At 39.5% G+C, this 17,578-nt stretch overlaps 1 protein-coding gene across 1 annotated transcript; it reads left to right on the top strand.

Annotated features, from left to right (window-relative positions):
* The first annotated feature begins 478 nt into the window (after positions 1 to 478).
* opn7b (opsin 7, group member b) lies at positions 479 to 12,271 on the top strand. The gene is made up of 6 exons (XM_070910945.1): positions 479 to 508; positions 1,750 to 1,837; positions 1,931 to 2,093; positions 3,453 to 3,580; positions 11,335 to 11,669; positions 11,771 to 12,271. The coding sequence occupies exons 1-6, from the start codon at positions 479 to 481 to the stop codon at positions 12,269 to 12,271; spliced, it is 1,245 nt and encodes a 414-aa protein (XP_070767046.1).
* The last annotated feature ends 5,307 nt before the right edge of the window (positions 12,272 to 17,578 follow it).

Below are 17,578 nucleotides of genomic sequence, written 5' to 3'. Positions count from 1 at the left end.
GTACATTTTCAAAGTGTAGTGTCGTATCACCACTTTTACTTAAGTAAATTATGTAAATACTTCTTCCATCACTGAGTCCCGCCAGTGAACTACATCATTAACTCCCAGAACCTTCATGATAATCACAGAGGACTTCACTAATGTGTCATTCTCCTTACCTAAATGAACTTTACTTAGTATAACAAATGCAGGACTAGGGACAAGAAAGTCCAGGAGATGTACTTTATATGCTGTATACACACACACAGACACACACACACACACACACATCTCTAGATACATGTGTGTATTTACTAACCCTGCACACTGTGAGCCATAAATTTTGTGGTACACTGGTGTATATTGTATGTTATTCTTTCATATGATGTTTTCATAATATTGACACTTTCATCACTACAATATTGACACACTCATCACTACTTGTTCTTGTGTACGCCATGAATTCTTTGTACACAACACGTGTATCCTTCATCCATTTATGGATTGTTCACTCATTATTATCTTGATTGTGTGACATCTTAAATCCCCCTCCCTTAGATTGCATGTATTAATGAGACAGTGTAATCCTGTTTGAGTAAAAAATCATCAGCCGTTTTTGATAAATGATAAAACAAAGTAACTTTTTGTAGATGACTTTTAGACTCCTCTGCAATAGACGCATGTAAAACATATGAAACCCTCCTACCTGTATACGCACATATGCAGAGTAAGTACTTGCATGTGCACAAACCTGCGCAGGATTGTATCTGCTTACAAGCTGTGCTATATGCACCATGGCCACATAAAACTCTAATAGAAAGTCCACACAGGTCAATATTAAATTATTTCCTCACCTCTGGTTCTCTTTGAAGATAATCTCCTTAGTTTATGGTAATCGGGATTTATCCACAAGCAGCTAACCCCAGGTGATTTAATGTGTCTCTTCCCTTTGTTGGCTCCCTCTAATCTGTAAGTAGAGGTTAAGTCATTGAGTAAATAGAAAGGCTATGAATACATTTTCAAGTTATCTCCACCCATAAATTCCTTTAAAAAGATTGCTTCAGCAACTTGCCTTGGCCAAAATGAATACTGTATTGGCAGCAGGTCATGCTGTGTATGCAAATAACCGCCCAGTTTCCATGTGAGACTGGTTTTGACGTGAAAGGTGGTATTGAATTTGTACATGGAAGCTGCCTCTTCTCCTCTCTGCTCTTTGATGAGTCTGTGCGTAGGTTCCAAATAAAAAAAAGAGACGGTGGTGGAGACGTAGTAAATGTCCTCCACGGTTTGTTATGTCAACACTTACATAAAATTGGTGACAGAGCTAACTAGTGACAAGAGGGAGTGCTGTGTTGTGATGCAGGTTGTTGTGCACATTTTCTAGTAGTTTTAACTGGTAGTAAGAGATAAGCCTCAGAATCATGAAGACAGAGATGCAGACATTAGCACAGATGGGAACCAGAAGATGGTTTCTGGGACTGAATGAATCTGGTTTGACCTCTTATTCAAAAACATGAGGCTGGTGAATTGGAGCTAAACTGTGTTTATTATTGCAGATTGGTTTTAGGGCATTGTAACAGTAGCTGTGGTCTGATCCACAAGTCACTTTGTGTTTTGTCCTCTCTTAGGTATCAGGATGTACATTTGTAAGGAATATGATTTGCTTGTTGTTTTTTTACATTGCCTGAAGGTGAAAACACACAGTTTAAAGATTTTTCTCTTCCTTTCTTTTTCCCTGTCTGTTTGTCTGTTTTTCCATTTTTGCTCTAGATGGGAAATGCCTCCGAAACATTTCTGCTCGTGTCCAGAATATCGAAAGACAATGATTTCCTCATGGGAACTCTCTACACCATTTTTGGTAAGTGATGTGTTTTTTCCCCCTAGGTTTACAGCCTTTATCTGTGTGAATGTGTGTTCAAATCCAACAGCTCTAATATATCCTGTCTCCTAGGTGTGCTGTCGATGCTGGGTAATGGGATCCTGCTGTTCGTGGCCTATAGAAAGAAGTCCTCCCTGAAGCCGGCAGAGTTCTTTGTGGTTAACCTGGCCATCAGTGACCTGGGCATGACCATAACCTTGTTCCCACTTGCTATCCCCTCAGCCTACACTCACATGTGAGTGACCACTCTTTCTCCTTTCATCCATTATGCCGCTTCGTCATCTTCAATATATTCTATATTCCTGAGGGACGAGGAAAGAAGGTAAAGAGACTAATAAAGAGTGAAAGGTAGGAAATGGATAGAGAAGCAGGGCTCTACCATCAAGGACACTGATGACATGTCCTAATTTTTTCTGGAAAATGTAGGGGTTTTAACAACCTGAGCAAGAGTTTACATTACCATATTAATTACAAATACAAATTGCAGGTTAAGGCTGATAACTCAATAGACTCAATATTAGTCTATCTAAATATAACTGTTTTTAGATAAAAGCAAATAATAAAATATATATATTAAGGATTTTGTATTTCTCCACCAGACTAAAAATGTTAATTGTAGGGAACAGGAGAAGGTCTTTGGAATACCCTTTACACTGTCACTTATGGAGATTGGAAAATTTGAACTATATGAACTATATCATTACACACAAGGGTGTACTTTCCTTCATGAGATAGGATGACTGGGCATTTTTCCTATTTACCAGCTAGTTGCTAACTGCATCTGTCTGCCGTTTGGTGCTGATCAGATTGTGTACAATGGGTTTTCAGATCATTTGAACTAAAAACAGCTGCCTGCTACGGCCATAAAGGACTCTATGAGAGAGGTGAGAGTGAACCAAAACTGTAAAGCTGCAGGCCGTAAAATGAGATAGCATTAAAGTGAGCTGAAACTCATAATAAAGCTCCATAAAGCCGAGGGGATCTGTAGATTCAGGCGATAACTCTCTGTAGCTTAATCACTACAAGCAACCCCTTTCACATGGTCACACTGTTTTCACATTGTCATTTGATACATTGTTATTATAAAAGTATTAATTATAGCAGCGAATGATTTTTGGGGAGATCTTGCCCTGGGTTTCGCCTCTTAGGCTTCACAAAGCACACCCCACTTTGTAGGTGAAGGTTCTTGAGACCATCTGCAGATGTCCTCTCAGGGCTGAAAGAAGTGCCCCACCTCTGTTACAGTAATAATGTTATATGTATTATTCTCTTAAAAAGACAGACTGACTACTGGCTGACCATCAGCACTCTGTCTGTCGTATGTCTCCTGCTTCATCCCCGTGGCCTTTCCTGCTTGCTGCTCTGATCCCCTGAGCATGTGCGGCTGATAGATGTCATGGGTGCCATGATGGGGTCAAAATGCATCACTGCTCACTGCAGTTGCATATGACCCAGTGGAAGGCCAGAAAATGTACAAACTGTTTCATCTACTGAGTGTGAATTGTGTAATTCACCAGAGGGATTTCGCAGAAGAAATCCCGGCTTAATGTCTTGATGTCAGTCGGTGACTTCTCTTCTGTTTCTCTCTCCATAGGTGGTTGTTTAATAAGGCGACCTGTACTGTCTATGCCTTCTGTGGCGTTTTGTTTGGCCTGTGCAGTCTGACCAACCTCACGGTGCTCTCCTGCGTCTGCTGGCTCAAGGTCTGCTGCCCAAACTATGGTAAGACAACCAGTCTTTATGATTTAATTCATTATTTTCAAAATAAAACAACATACTATTTTAAAACACAGGACTGTACTAAAAGTGTTTCTGATGTTGATAGTAAAATTGATTAACAAGAAGGCCTGCTTTATCAATATTGATCAACTTAAAATATTAAATTCTTACTCTCCCCTGAAGCCAAAAACCTTGACTGACAAAAAATAAATAAACATATAAATATTCATGTAGTGAGGCCTGCAAATCAAGGGCTTGTTACAAAGTAAAAGTGACCATGCTGCACTAATGTTAATGTTCAAGGCCAGAGATGTTTACATGGCATTTTAATGTAATCCCTTCCCCTTTAATGTATTCCCCTGCATGGTGTCATGTTTGAAAAGCTCACAAACCATCCAATTATTGGAATTGGCTGCATGTTTTGGCTACATCCACATCCAAGGACATTTTTAAGTGTTAATTAATGTACAGTATTTGTCAACAATTATAACTCCTATAAAGACATTTGCATGTTGGTTATGTGAATGTGGTTTACAATGGTGTTTACAACAGGAAACACTTTTCCTTACATGTTCACTCACAGCCTGCATAGATAATGGTGTACTTTAACTCAAGGTCTGCAGTTGACATTCAGATGTCAAGTACACCACATACCAGTTCGCCATACAATCAGAATTCTTGACAATGAGCACTGAATAGGAGCTGTGCACACAGGTTACAGTGGTGTCAAGGTCAAATAGTTCTTGTTGCATTACAATCCAGTGGAGTTTAAGGTAAACTGTTCTCAATTTACAAATCCATCGTCAGAACTCAGTAAAAGAAAAAGAAAAATATATGTCAAGGATGACTTTGGCCCCATTTACACTTCTCGTCATCTCAAGTGTCTCATAGCAGGATAAAGTCCACGAGACTTCTAACGCTCTTATTTATAGCTAGCCACATATATGCGTCTCTGTTGGCCAGATCAAAAATCTGATTGCAATTCGTCTTTGTTTTCTCCGGGTTATATGCAAGTAAGGGTCAGCCCTTCTCCAGTCCAGAGGGTGGTGGTAATGCACCTGAAGAATGACTTTTGCACTTTTGTTCAGTTTAGCTACAATAATAGTTTATCTAGCTAGCTAACAGCGATCTATCAACTAAAATGACCACATGGATTAACCATATTTATGAAGTTTTATTGTTTCATATCTTCACATGCTCTCATTCAGGGCACTCTCTGACCCATACAGACCAATTCTCTCTCTCCCACACGGATCATTCAGTGGTTGAACTGATCATGGATCAGGTAAACGCTAACTCGGCTTGATGTTCCTTTTGTATGATCGTAATAATTTTCTATTATTTAAATATTGATTTAGTTACACGAGTCTTTGAGGGGCAGATGTATTTACACCACATTCACTTTTATATTACTTGGTTATTGTAGGTGGAATGCTAATTAGTCGAATTTGCTAATTAGCAGCAATAAAGAGGCCTGGCAACCAGTGCTGTGATATTGTCAAAGCAACACAAGACACGTAATGCAGCTCCAAAGAGGCCAAATCGAATGTGCCCAAAATGCAATTGCACTACTTCAAAATAACTGCACAATTATCTAGAGGAGCAGTCTAAAAAATCAAACACAGACAAACAGCACCAGCGAAGAGGAACTGAGGTCACAAGTTGAAAAGTACAATTTACAAGAAGTTGACTTTTTCATGAAGTGTTTATGTTATCTATCTACAAGCATTCATACTCACCCTGTAGATATTAATGACTTCATGGTAATTAGCAGTCACATCCAGCAAAGATTTCAATGCTATCATGCAAATGAATTGTGATGATATTCAAGGGCATTTCGAGGGCCAGCCAATTATTGACAGTTAGGATTGCTTTCTATTTTAGATTAAACTTGTGTTATGCTCTCTTTCACGCTTATGGCCGCATCGTAACTGTAGTCTGAGACGCTTCTGTTATCAGGCAGTTTCTCTTTAACTCTCCAGTCTTTCAATGCGTGTGCACGTGAACTCATCACTGGTATGACTGCACACTGTTCAAGCAGCGTATTGCTAATGAGTACAGTTAATCTTTTTGCCACTGAAGCCATTGAGGATTTATTTAGATGATTGCCTGTGTCTAAATCTCTTTAAACAGCATAGACAGTTGATTTAGGGTCCATATCTTTTCTTTTTAAATACACTGGTAGAAAAGAAATTATTAAACCTTTGATTTCATGCAGACATTCCCATTAGCTATATGTTCCTATATAATTTTTTGCAGGAGGTTAATTCAATTTCAGACTCATCAGTCACTCGTAATTTGCTCATTAAACCATCATTTCATTTCTATTGTCTTTCTGTGAAAATCATTTGTTGCAGCACCACTTACCCATAATTCATAAATCATTCATTTAAAAACATTAAAATATTCAATACATACAAATGGGTATCAGTTGACAGAAACTGTACATAATTTGATTTCACCAAGAAACACTGTTTCAACCTTCTTCACGTTCTACGAGTGGACGCACACTGCAATACAGATTCTTCACCCCAGGAATCAGTATCCTGGGGTGCAGGATCCAGGGATGTTCCCATTTATATGCTTCACACACTCACACTCGCACCTACACACCGCAGGGGTACACAGAGTAGAGCCAATCTGACACATATTCTATCGATGGGGTTTGTTTATATCACAGGGCTGTGAGAAATTAGTGCATCAGCTCCGAATTTAATCAGAAGTCTATTCCAGACTCCAGCAGGTTCAACGATTGCAGCTAATAGGCACAGTATAATTGAAGTCTGTGGGCTGTGTTTTTAAAGAGCTCATCTTGTCTGTTTTCCAGAGGAACACAGTCTATAATACAGGGTGTAAAACCCCAGAGACTACAAGCCTCACAAATAAAAATGTTTGAAATGCAAATGAGCATAGATAATTATGTCTTCATGAGACTTCCCTGCAAGGAACCTTGCACAAATGTACGCAGTTTACAGACACACTGTTAAACCATGCTATCCTCTTGTTTCTAAACTAGCTTATACACTCTAACAATCAAACACACACACATGGATTCTTACAAATACACAATCAACAGGGACACACAGCATCACTGAAGATCCAGACAATAATTGCAGACCTGCACCAGCAGTTTCAGACCAACAGCCACCTATTGACAAGAAAACTGACACAGGCAATGAGCTGTTTTTTCTTTTCTTTCTTTCTTTCTTTTTTTTTTGAAGACTTAATGTCATCATTGTACTTAATAATTCATCCTTTTGGGATCATCTATTTAGCGTACGGGCGCCTTTTACAGTAACAGGAAAGAGAAAAAGTAACCTGAGCTATAAACTTGTTTGTTATTGAGATCATTTACATATCTGTTGTTTAATGGTTAAATAGTTAGCTCCCGACAAGTAACTGTTTCCCAAGATAATTCACACTTGTCTGATGGTGCCTGAAAAAGCTAAATGTTATGCCCATTTCTTAGATGGTTACAAAGAGAAACAACAAATAAATGCAAAGCATAGGAAAACAGCAACAAGAAAACCAAACAGCAGCAGCTCTCACTGGCTGCTGGGGGCATATGCGTTAACCCTAGCTATTATTTTCTGAAGAAGGGGACATCAAAATGTCTACAACTAAAGGCCAAATTGCTGCTGCTACTTCTTTCTCTCTGTAAGCGAAGCTCATTGTCATGTGAATGAGAGGTCTGGCGATGACCAAACAATTTCCCTTTGTGAAGACTCTGCAATCAAGCCAGATCCATGGAGCACTGAACATGAGAAAAGAAACAAGTGGTGTAGGAAATGTGTTTGTAGAGTAACAACAAAAATGTCAGAGGATTGGGTTACTGGGAGGTTGGAGAGTAAAATCCATGATAACATTTATGGGCTGCTGACACAAGGTTCAGTTTCCACGTGTGGAGTTATTACAGAGAAGTTATCACATGAAATCCAACATGGGCTTCTGTATCAGCTATCAAAGGACAATAAACTCTGCTTTAATTGGATTGGATATATGTGTGAATTCTGTGACTCTGTGACATTTTTTGAAATGTGAAGTAACTTCTAAGCTGCTGAAAAGAGGGAAAATATTAAAGAAACTGACTGTGTAAAACATATCCTGCTGGGATTATTATGTAGAGCATGGAGTCTACACACATTTCTTCATATAGGTGATGAGACTGCAAACTATTTCTACAAAGATTTCTATTCGAAGTTAATGAACTGTGTTGCCTTTTTAAACAGTTCTCCCAGGATTTGTCTGAATATTAGAGCAACAATATGAGGAGAGAAAAACAAGAGCTACAGAGAGTTGAAATCTTTAAATCTATCAGACTGACTTCTTTGCTGCTGAGCAATCTTTTTAGTTTTAGTTTTAGTTTGTGTCTGTACAGGTAAAAAACGTTCCAACAAACCCTTGTGAACCATTTCAACAGAGGATGTCAGGGTGGCCTCATCATTACTGCTCATGTTACTGAAACTTTATGTCACATTCTTGTTGAAATGTATGCAAGGCACTAAAGAACATGATGAAGTAAACAAACATAGGCAGTATGTATTTCGGCATTGGGGAGATGGGAGAGTGCTTCTTCCTTTCTCTCTTTTATTAGTTTTTTGCTAGAGCTGTATCTCACGTGGGTATTGCTATTCTTAATGAACCCCTGTTTAAAGACAAATTAGCCCTCAGTTGGTGATCAAACAGCAGCATGTGGATCTCATGCTTCCTACTTGTTTTTATCTACAGCCACTGATGAACGCTGGATCGAAGTCCATCAAACAACAGGCTGAGGGTGGATGAGTCTGACATGTCCCCCTCCACCCATGTCATTCTCAACTAACAGGGTCTAATGAAAAGAGGGAGGTGGGGTATGAATAGATAGAGCGGGGGTTCTCAATTGCAGTCAAATCCGACATCTCTCAATCTCAATATATGGCAGTATATGAAATGGTTCATATAGAGAGCATTGTGGACTACTGGGTAAAAGCTGGTGTCAGCATTTCCATTTAATATCAATTCAGGGCTGACTGGTGTCTCCCCATTCGATAGGGACCAAATTTATAACTGAATACTCAATACAGCCAATTTATATCTGTATTTATTATATGTATATTGTTTTTGTTTTTTTAAATACTTCTGGTTTTTATTGACACAGTGCGTGTCTGCTGTGTGTTTCTGCACCTTTCTGTCTTTGCTGCTATGACTTGTAAATTTCCCCGCTGTGGGATAAATAAAGTCTATCTTATCTTATCTTATCTTATAAGCTATACAAGATGAATTAGAAAAATAAACATCTCCAAATACATACAAGAGCGACCAGTGTATCTGTTGCAGTGCAGCCAAACAAACTCACATTGTTTAAATACATCTGAGGACTTGGTGGTGAGCAGCTTGTTGACTACAGTTCTTCATCTAACTGATCACTGAGGCTGTTCCGTCATTACTGCTTTGCAAAAATAAGACACAATCCACTGGTGGAAAAGTGCCTTGGATGCATTTTGGATGAACAATCAAATACCGTGCATTGGGTTTCCTGTGGCCACTTCACAATAAAAGCCACCCTGTGTATGGGATATAATGTGAAGCATCAGCAGTAGATTGTTCCATTTGCATTAACAGTAACTTAATACAACTCTGATGAAGTGTAAAGAGAGAAAACATTACAGTGGTTATCAACAAGATAAAATTATGCCGAATTACTTTCATGCATCATTTCTTGTGAGTCTCTCACGCCTGAGAAGGCAATTTGAATCCAATGTGGGATTCAACAACAATTAAAAAATATCCACTGTAAATAGTTAGAAATGGGGTTATTAGTCGTAAAAATGGGGTTTGATTTCATGAAAATGATAAGAATCGAGTATCATCCATGATCACCAATCTATAGTTATAGATTCTTTGTAAATATCATTTCAAAAAATAGTTTCCACTACCAGTTACATTCATTCAATCACATTAGGCCCCCTGTTTTTTTTGTGCCACAGCAATCCTTCATCAAGAAGGGAGAGCTGGTATCGGATCAGTAGTCGGTATCATCGGATAGTTGAGGTATCGGAATCAGCATTGGGAGAATAACAGTTTGGTGCATCCTTATTTATAATGGTTGTTAGAGTGATTCAGTTAGAAATTGAGTTCACTTTCCATGAAAAAAAGAGCTCAGGTTGAATCCTTCACATGCCATTCGGATAGCTGAAGAGTTTGATCAGGGAAACAAACATGCTTCACATCAGATAAAGCCATCTGTAATAGCTAACCAGCCTCCTTCCCTAGCGCCACACAGTCCAGCGAGTGCCACAGGGCTTAATCACCACCCCCTACCCTCAGCTTGAACTGTAAGAGGGGCTGACATCCTGCTGAAGAGGCTGTGTGGTGTCGTAGATAAGGATCCCTGTGTTCTCCTCCTCACTGATTCCACACTGAGGAGGCCCTCGTCTAAATCAATTACAGTAGGCAGTGGTGCAGGCGGTTTCAGTGTGTCCCATGGATCCCCTTATTCACAATCTGGCACATGAGTGCTACTATACACAGATATGCATCATAAATGCTGTATGCTCGCATTTAACAAGTTCATTTAAGTTCTGATACAAATAAAAACCAACCACTTCATAGAAAATAGACTGTACAAAATTACATTAGGTAATGCAACAATGGCTTCTTGTACAAAGGAAATTTGACTATTGAGTGTAGACTTTATGTACCGCATCGACACTAAGTGGAGTGGTGAGTGTCACCAGTCAGATAAAAGAAGAAGAAGATAAAATAGTTACTATAAATATTAGAAAGTAGCAACCTTACTTTGTGAATTCTGGTGACTTTGTGTGTTTATAAGAACTGCATAGATGCATTTAGATTTTACATGTTATTTTGATTGAAAATCTTAATGCAACTCCAGTAATCAGTGAACTAGCAAGTCAATCACAAGACATTGCTGGTACCTACAGTATAGGAGATTAATTGCAAGTGCAATCCTGGCGCAAACATAATATGGGCCAGAATTAAGTAAGTTAATTCTTATTAAGTCAAAGTGCAAAAAAGATTTTGTAATTATGTCGGATTCAATACAGGTTTAAGATGCATGATTACTTACAACAAAAATCACGTATTATAATCGACACACATTTTCCCTGTTCAGCTCCCTGTATGCAGGAAATAAACAGCCACCACTGACAAATAGTGGTGACTATGTTTCCTAATATGAGGTGTTTTGTGTGCACAGTGCTCAGACTGTGGGGAGCACAGGGATGTGGTTGTGTAGCATCTCAAATGTTTATTTTTCACATACTTTGGCCTCTAAGTAAACATACTGAGGTGCCACTCTCCATACACACAGAATAACGTTTATGTTTGGATCCCTGGCATTATGAACATTGCTAACCTCACTTGTGGGCCATGTGGTCTCTTATCTGAACGTGTTTGGGGTCACATCAAAATATGCTTTAGCTGGAACACGGGATACATTTAATTGATCTGAATTTTCATCTGTGTTGTCTGTAGAACAGCAATTCGTTCAGCCAAGCTTATCCATCCATCCTAGGGAAATTTCCTTTCAAGTTGTTCATCACTTATTGGACGATATCATCCCACTTCCTCCTCCTTCTGTCCTCCTCTTTCTCCTCCTCATTGCCTGTAATCAGCATCAGGTTACCAGACTTAATATGCTTCTGTAGCATATTGTTGCTATGCTGTTGTTTCTGTATCCTTCCTCTATGTCCTCATCTGTCAGTAATCACTCCCCCAACTCTCCCTCCTCTGCCTCTGTCTCTACCCTTCCTCAGGTAACAAGTTCTCCTACTGCCACGCCTGCCTGCTGGTTGCTGGGGTCTGGTGCTACGCTGGAGTTTTTGCTGTAGGCCCCCTGTCGGGCTGGGGAGAATACGGAGCCGAGCCTTACGGTACAGCGTGCTGCATCAACTGGCATGCTCCCAGCCAAAACTCTGCAGCTATGAGCTACATCATCTGCCTCTTCTTCTTCTGCTACATTGTGCCCTGCACTGTCATCTTTCTGTCCTACACATTCATCCTGATGACCGTCCGGGGCTCCCGCCAAGCTGTGCAGCAACACATGTCCCCGCAGAACAAGATCACCAATGCACATGCTCTTATCATTAAGGTAAATTCATGGGTTCACTTTCCAAGATACTATATAGGTAAAGTAAAGTAAATACGTGTTTACATGACAAATGTTTTTTTGTGTGTTGTGTCTCTTTTCAGCTATCCGTGGCAGTTTGCATCGGTTTCCTGACAGCATGGAGTCCATATGCCATTGTATCCATGTGGGCAGCATTTGGTAACCCAGCAGCTGTACCACCCATGGCTTTCGCTCTGGCAGCCATCTTTGCCAAATCCTCCACCCTTTACAACCCTATTGTCTATCTGGTCTTCAAGCCCAACTTCCGCAAGTCCCTGTGTCGGGATGTGGCCCAGTGCAGAAGGACACTCTGTGGGTGTCTGTGTCAGCACAGCTCCACACAGAAGGGAACTTGCAGGCAATCCCATCACAAAGAAGAGTGCAACTCCACAAGGTTGTCAAATGGGCTACCGGAGAACCACGGGACCTGCAGACACTGTCCTCGCCCTGAAACAGTCACCGATACCAGAGACAACTTTACAGACTACAGCCCCCAGCAGACTGCCAGGATACTTAAAGGATCGCAACATAGTGAGGTGGCTGTCAGTCAGCTCTCCAATGAGCTGCAGAGCGACTTCCTCTAGAGAAACAAACACAGCCGGACAGTGAGAAGGTTAGAAAAAAACAACAGAAATAGACAGCAAGAATGAAGGTTGAAAGACACTAAATGGAAGTTGGGGAAAAGGGAAAAAACTGAATTAAAAACAAAAAGATGAAGACTGACTGAAGGAAAAAACGTTAAAACTCTAACTAAGAACTTGTCTCATGCCTCAAATATGTGATACTGCCAAAAAAAAACACATTACCACTAAATTAGAAGCCAGGAGAATAAGAGAGCCAAACAGCCAACATGCAACCACAGATGTGTCATCAATATTTCATCAGGTCAAATTAACACCAGTCAATAACGTGTCAATAAACAAACGAGACTGAGAGTCCATGGAGTCACGATGCAAATCAATTCAAGCTGGATTTAGAGGGAGATGATACTGAAACATTCTTCTCCCTAAACTACCTTTTATGTATTTATTATGAGTGATGTATTTGATATGTATTTGATTTGATAGGTATTTATTAATGCATGCCTACAGTTGAAGGACCATAGGGTTGCTTGTTGTTATCAAATAGGAAACTAGCTCTGCCTCCTTATTGCTGAGAATACATTAAGGTTTGAAAGCCCCAATTAATTAAACTACAATGTGTCAGCCTCTACATTTGTCTCGATTAACTAGGCCTACCAGGAGGTTAAGAACAAAGCACCGAAGGAAAGGTTTGGTCGGGTGAGCCCCGTTGTTACATATGTAAAAATGAACATGGACATCCTGCAGCAGGGGGCATCATATTGATTCCTCTGCAAAGAGGAGTTGCCAATGTCCATTTTGTCTAATCAACTGTGTCCAGGACAGAAAGCGTGACTGAATTATAAAGGCAGAAGAACTGGGGGCAGGATTTAGGATACTCAAATCTATAACACTCAATAAGCTCTATTCTCTCTCAATATACTCAATGAGAAGTCCTCCAGACAAAAATATTCAACTGTCAAATTGTGCAAAACATGTGTTGCATTTGAACATATGCTGGATCATACTGAAATGTCAGTGTTTTGTGCGAATGTTGTGCATTTCTGACATGGAAAACCATACAAAAATACACAATGAATACACTTATCAGAGTTATTATCTGATGTTAAAGAAAGGTCATGTTTTCTTTTTATACATATACAACAGAAATATTATATTTATCTAGAACAACAAGGTTGTAGTTATGTGGCTGTCTTTGGTCATGCTTTAAAATCTAAAAGTGTTCATAAAACAGAGAGCTGGCTCTTATAGACAAGGATGGTGAGAGGAAGAGGGAGTTGTGTTCGCATATTGGCATCTTTTATTTCCAGGACGCTGATCAGGAGCTGTCTCATCTTGAAAAAGAGCCCCGGAGCATTTTTTTTCTTTTTTTACAATTTGGGAATTATTTTCATAGTTTTGGTTATGGTTTCTATTGGATATAAAAATGTGCTCACCAGAGTAATTGCTGAGATCTGGTCAGACAGGGCAAGAAACAAGCGGTCAGATAATCAGAACAAATAATAATTTAGCCAGATTATATAAACCACTTTATTGTAAAAGTGAAAGTGCACCCATAATGCTGGTAGTAATCCTTAATTGCAGAGTAAAACCGTGTGTGCCCAATTACGGCGAATACGGTAGCTCAAAGTTGCCAGGAAGTCTGTCTGTAAGCTGCGATGGATGTTTACAAAGGACAGTTTTCCATTAATTCTCTCTTCCAAATAAGTTCAGCAAATATGGCGCTTTGTTTAAAGCCAGTATGGAGTCAAATTTGCATCCTTCATCAGACTACTCTTTAACTCAATGTTGTTGCATTCCCAGATTTCATCAATTCATTTGGTCAGTATGTTATTATTATCAGGACAGGAATGATGTCCTAACCTACGAAAATAAGAACCCAGAATTGTAATAAACTGGAATTATCCTTTAAAGTGATCAGATAACCTTTAGTGAAGCCTGTGTGTGTGTGTATATATATATTTGAAAGCGAGAAAAAATCGTGTGGTTTATTTATACTGTATGTGTGCATATTTTTCTAATGTGCCTCTGCGAGCGTATGCTTTCATGGGCAGAAGTGTGCAGCTCCTGAGAGAAGCTAACAGTGAATCAGCAAATTCTTTAGGGTCTGACATACAAACAACAACAAAAAAGAACACTGAAATTGGCATATTAAACATGTTCCTCAAGCCATTATAACAAAATAGGAGAAATTAACTTTATGTCTATGCATGGATATAGGCCACTTGCCTTTAGTGCTCTTCTTGCCTCTTGCAAAAGAGAGGCCCTGTTGTTCAATAAAAGCATTTGTAACAACAGAGAAACAAGGCTTTGCCTCAGCACCTGCCAACATTATTCCAATAAAAAATGCCCAGCGAGCATAGATGAGCTTAACCGCAGTGTTTGTCCAACAAGCAGTTTTGTGCTTTTCCCCTGGCAGCATGGGTCATCAAATGGAAGTTAAAAAAAAGCCCAGCCATGGACAATATTAATTAGATGTGCTAGAGCGCTTGTTGTGGTTGAATGGCGTGACTTTCATGCCTTGTCATGACTCCTTTCTTTACCATGTGAGAGGGAAGATTGCAGTTCTGTGCAGTTTTCACAGAATACCTGACTATAAAAGCGGTTCACTTTGTCATGAAATAATTTGCTTTAAGTAATGCAAAACAACCATGTCAGCATATGTGAGGTATTCTGCTGCTGGCTGCAATCCTCAAATTACTGCTCTGACATTGGTGCTGACTGCTTCTTGAAGAAATTGATGCTAAACCACTGTTGCCACCTGAACTAATAGCCCACTTGGGCTTTTCACACAACACTTAGCCCTGGGGAGACCCTTGTTAGCTCAGGGCTTACAGCTCTATTAGCTGTGGGCTTATGCCGTGTTCAGACAGACATTCGCACTGCATGAAAAAATGTAGCCCCCCTCATTCATTTTGATGAGGCGAATGCATTGGCGCAGAAGGATCTGGCAAAGAAAAACATCATCTGGCAAAAAAGTTGCACCTGGCTCAGTTTCTGACATTATGCATTCAGCAACACACTGTTAGCCAATCAAATATGTGCAAGTGCACATTCCTGGTAACCTGAATGGGTCATTTCTACAGTTTACCACCGTAATAACTTTCTTGAGTTGTAAAATCCTGTCTCATACAATTATAAATCTCTGTGCAGTGTTTTGGCAACTAATAAGCCTTCAAACTCATGGATTACTTGATTAATTTCACGTCAGACAAGAACGCCAACATTGAACAATTTTTTTTTAAGTCCAACACCAACGTTTTTAAATTTCTCATTTCTCAAGTCTGGTAACCCCAGTATGATTATGGTTAGGGAAAGATCGTGGTTATGGCAAATAAACTAAAGCAACACGTCACCACGACTGTATCCCATTTCTTTTCTGTAGTGAATGCCCGGTGACAGTTGTTTCACACTCTGAATGTGGGATATCCCCTACAAAATTTTACCGCAGGCTTCACTAAACCCCCAATCTGGAGCATAGTTATTCCTGACTTTTTCGTGGTCATTACAAAAAGCAGAAAAGAGTGTGAATCCTTAACCTGAGGCTAGCTGTAAGGTGAGGTTAAGGTTAGCCCAGGCTTTCTGTATCCTGACATGATTTCAGCCTTGAGTTGTCAAAGCCTTACTGCTGTAAAAAGAAGCATTGTTTGCAAAGACCAAGGCCTTTTTTACTGACATATACAATCTATTCTAATCAGGATGTTAGAGACGTTACACTGTCATCTTCATCTGTGTAACTAACAGCTACTGTATACAACTGCATGGATGTACAGGGTAGCAGCTCATTACTGCTTCTCGCTCTATAACCTCCAGGGTGAACATATCGGTGATAAGAAAGCTACTGACTGTGTGTGGTACAATTGTTTCCCTGCAAAAACTATGCAATTGTACTTACTACGTTGATGTGTTAAATATGTTGCTGGTTTCATGTTGGCTATATAGGATTTAGAAGAAAAAATTTGTAAAAGCTGAAGGATCAGAGAAATGCAAGAGGAATTTTCTCCAAGTCATGCTGGAACCAAAGGTTACAGTCACCTTTACACTCACTGTCAAAGCCAAAATGTTGTTTTGGACACTTTTTTGGTATTTTTCTACCAATATGCAGGTTACCATTAAAAGAACATACATATCAAAGACTCGGTTTCCAGCCCTGTGCTGGATGGGCTGCGTTCGGCCCGTACTCTTGGGCAAAGATGAACGTACAAACCAGGAAACACAACTGTGAAAATCTGATTCTGATGTCTCCTTTTTCTATTCTGTTCTACTCAAGGAACAAATACTGCAAGTACCTGGGTGTATATTCTGAATCATTAGCCATTCCCACCTGGGTCACCTCCACCGGCTTCGCTCATTCAAACAATGTGCATATATATATCAGATGTCAGGGATTTCATGTAGACATTGGTTTGCATGTATGTATTTAATATGTGTATGTACAGACGCCAAATTAAATTCATATATGTCATGAATATGAGTAAATATGTGTAAATAGGGGATGGAGAAACCCCTTTGCAGTGTCTTGAAATGGTGTTTTTTATTTTTCATGCTATTTCAGCTTCTGACTGATGGCTTTGAAAGTGTTTCCATAAATGTTTCTTATTATGAGGTTTTAGTGCAAAACAGCTTCCAGGCTTGTGGCTTCCCTCACTGCAGCTGGAATCCATTTTCCTTTAGCTTCTTTTAATAGCTACGTGGGAAAAGGATAGAGTTTGCTGAATTTATTTCCTAATAGCAAGATCACTTATGACACAGCCATAGAATTATGGCCATTACAGTTTACCATTATCAAATAAGCTCTATTTCCCACCGTGGTGTTATTGGGTTCCACAGAGACACAATAATCCAAGTAGGAAATGTAATCTTTTATGATGTTATTGTATATACAGCTTCTATGAAGGTGACTGTTTCTACCTCCCAATTAATCATGGAATGTATCTGTGGCTCTTGTGGCTGAGTTTGAATTGGAGCATATAGCATTTAATATTAAGAAATCCAAGCAACAGAAGTGTCTGATGTGATTACGGCGGCTTGGATGAGCAGTTTACTGTGAGCGAGCTTAATTACAGAGAAATGAAAGTGCTGATATGTCGGAAGTGTGTATGAAACAGCCTGAGCTGGATGCAATTATCATTTGTCCTTGCATCAACAAGTCCTCTCATGTCACCAGTGTAAGGCATCATATCAACACTTTTGTTAAATGTGCTCATCTTAACACTCTTCACTTTCTGAATCGTACCTGTCAAGAAGCAGCCTGGAAACAAGACAAAGACTTTGTTAATCCCATTTGAGATGCAAGACTCTGAATCAGCA

This window comes from Enoplosus armatus, chromosome 8 (genome assembly GCF_043641665.1).
Source record: "Enoplosus armatus isolate fEnoArm2 chromosome 8, fEnoArm2.hap1, whole genome shotgun sequence".
NCBI classification, from domain to species: Eukaryota; Metazoa; Chordata; class Actinopteri; order Centrarchiformes; family Enoplosidae; genus Enoplosus; species Enoplosus armatus.
Note: the sequence above shows the minus strand (reverse complement) of the source record. Positions and strands in the feature narration are given on the sequence as shown.

What these genes read in the sequence shown, in the direction of transcription:
- opn7b (XM_070910945.1), top strand. Translation starts at nt 479, where the DNA reads ATGGATTGTTCACTCATTATTATCTTGATT. An exon ending in CCCTCAGCCTACACTCACAT is followed by an intron (nt 2,094 to 3,452) that starts GTGAGTGACCAC and finishes CTCTCTCCATAG; the next exon opens with GTGGTTGTTTAATAAGGCGA. An exon ending in GGTCTGCTGCCCAAACTATG is followed by an intron (nt 3,581 to 11,334) that starts GTAAGACAACCA and finishes ACCCTTCCTCAG; the next exon opens with GTAACAAGTTCTCCTACTGC.